General features: G+C 48.4%; 1 protein-coding gene across 1 annotated transcript in view; it reads left to right on the forward strand.

Annotated features, from left to right (window-relative positions):
* The first annotated feature begins 37 nt into the window (after nt 1-37).
* The window catches only part of LOC105554930 (ankyrin-1-like), a 51,606-nt gene continuing 49,712 nt past the window's right edge, over nt 38-1,931 (forward strand). The window contains exons 1-2 of the mRNA XM_012001581.1: nt 38-218; nt 312-367. Of these exons, the coding sequence (XP_011856971.1) occupies nt 38-218; nt 312-367 (237 nt within the window). The remainder of the gene's footprint in view (nt 219-311; nt 368-1,931) is intronic.

Here is a 1,931-nt window from a genome sequence, read left to right on the forward strand (position 1 = left end):
TGGGGTAGACATTAACACCTGTAACCAGGTAAGCGGGATGGAGGCAGGCCTGTTGTCTCTGAAGAGTAGCTCTTGCCTGATGCCATTTCCTGAGAGCTTTGAAACTGCCTCTATTAACCTTTTCCCAGTGGCCTCAAAACTCCCCCATGGCTTCTGCCTGCGGAAGGCCCTAACCTTGCTGTTTCCACTTCTGCCGTGGCCCAGGGCCCCACAGAGAAGTGCTGATGCCTGAACAGTGTGGGCGAGGCCCGCATAGATCCCCTGCAGTCTCCTCGCTTAGAAGTTCCAGTCAGTCCCTGCTGTTGTCTTAGAATATGTGGCCTTTGAATTGGGGCCGGAGGAAGAGCCTTTGAAAGATACTGTGTCAGTAGGGACGTTCAGTCTCCTTTGTCCACCGGCAGTCTGTGTGGGTTCTTGGCTAGCCTGAGAAGAAAGTCGGGGAACGAGGCCCCGCTTTGGTCAGGTGCTGACAAAGGCAGGTGGGCTTGGGTTGAGGGTGGCGGGGCTGGCACAGAGGCTGGCACTCCAGGGCTCCTGAGTGACACAGCTGAGCCTTAGCTTCAGGAGGGCCTGGCTAGGAAACAAAATGTGTTCGGGTTGGGTTGGAGGGCAGAGACTCAGGCTTGGAGCCAAAGATCCAGGAACTGACTGAATAGAGAGGAAATGACCCTCCAGGAAGGGAACAGGTGTGCGGTTTGGGCTTATGGATTGGTGACAGGTTTTGTTTGTTTGTAGATACTTGCCTGCCAATTAAGTTGTTTAGTTACACATGCTAATTGTTTCTAATTTAGAATACACTTATCCATTGCAACCTTTTTAAAACCATCTTAGCCATTAAAAATGTGTTCTTAATTGTGGTAAAATATACAGCATAGAATTTCCTGTCTTAACCATTTTTCGGCATACGGTTCAATGGGATTAAGTCCATTCATATTATCCTGTAACCATCGTCCATCTCCAGAACTCTTTTCATGTTGCAAAACTGAAACTCTATACTCTTTAAACACTTACGCTTCATTTCCGACTACTCCCCAGCCCCTGGTGACCACCCTTCAACTTCCAATCTCTAGGAATTATTATAGGGACCTCACAGAAGCAGAATCCTGCTATATTTGTACTTTTGTGACTGACTTCTTTTATTTAGCATAATGTCTTCATGGTTCCTCTGTACTTTAGTGGCTTGTATCACTTTTCCAAGCTAGCAGGGCCAGATTTTCTGAATGTAGGTTAACTTTTCCATGGGCCACATGCCTCTGTCCTACCCCCTCATCTACAGTTTCCCTACCCTTCCTGCCCCTGTTTAAAATGCAAAATACCGTCTGGTGCAGTGGCTCACACCTGTAATCCCAGCACTCTGGGAGGCTGAGGCGGGCAGATCACCTGAGGTCAGGCGTTTGAGACCAGCCTGGCCAACGTGGAGAAACCCCATCTCTATTAAAAATACAAAAATTAGCTGGGCGTGGTGGTGCGTGCCTGTAATCCCAGCTACTTGGGAGGCTGAGACAGGAGAATTGCTTGAACCCAGGAGGCAGAGGTTGCAGTGAGCCCAGATCATGCCATTGTACTCCAGCCTGGGTGACAGAGCGAGACTCCATCTCAAAAATAAAATAAAATAGACTGGGCGTGGTGGCTCACACCTGTAATCCCAGCACTTAGGGAGGCCGAGGTGGGCAGATCACAAGGTCAAGAGTTCAAGACTAGCCTGGCCAATATGGTGAAGCCCTGTCTCTACTAAAAATACTAAAATTAGCTGGGCATGGTGATGCACGCCTATAGTCCTAGCTACTTGGGAGGCTGAGGCAGAAGAATTGCTAGAACCCAGGAGGTGGAGATTGCAGTGAGCTGAGATCGCGCCACTGCATTCCAGCCTGGGCAACAGAGTGAAACTCTGTCTCAAAAAATAATAATAAAAATAAATAATAAATAAGTAA

This window comes from Mandrillus leucophaeus, unplaced genomic scaffold (assembly GCF_000951045.1).
Source record: "Mandrillus leucophaeus isolate KB7577 unplaced genomic scaffold, Mleu.le_1.0 Scaffold664, whole genome shotgun sequence".
In the NCBI taxonomy this organism is placed as follows: Eukaryota; Metazoa; Chordata; class Mammalia; order Primates; family Cercopithecidae; genus Mandrillus; species Mandrillus leucophaeus.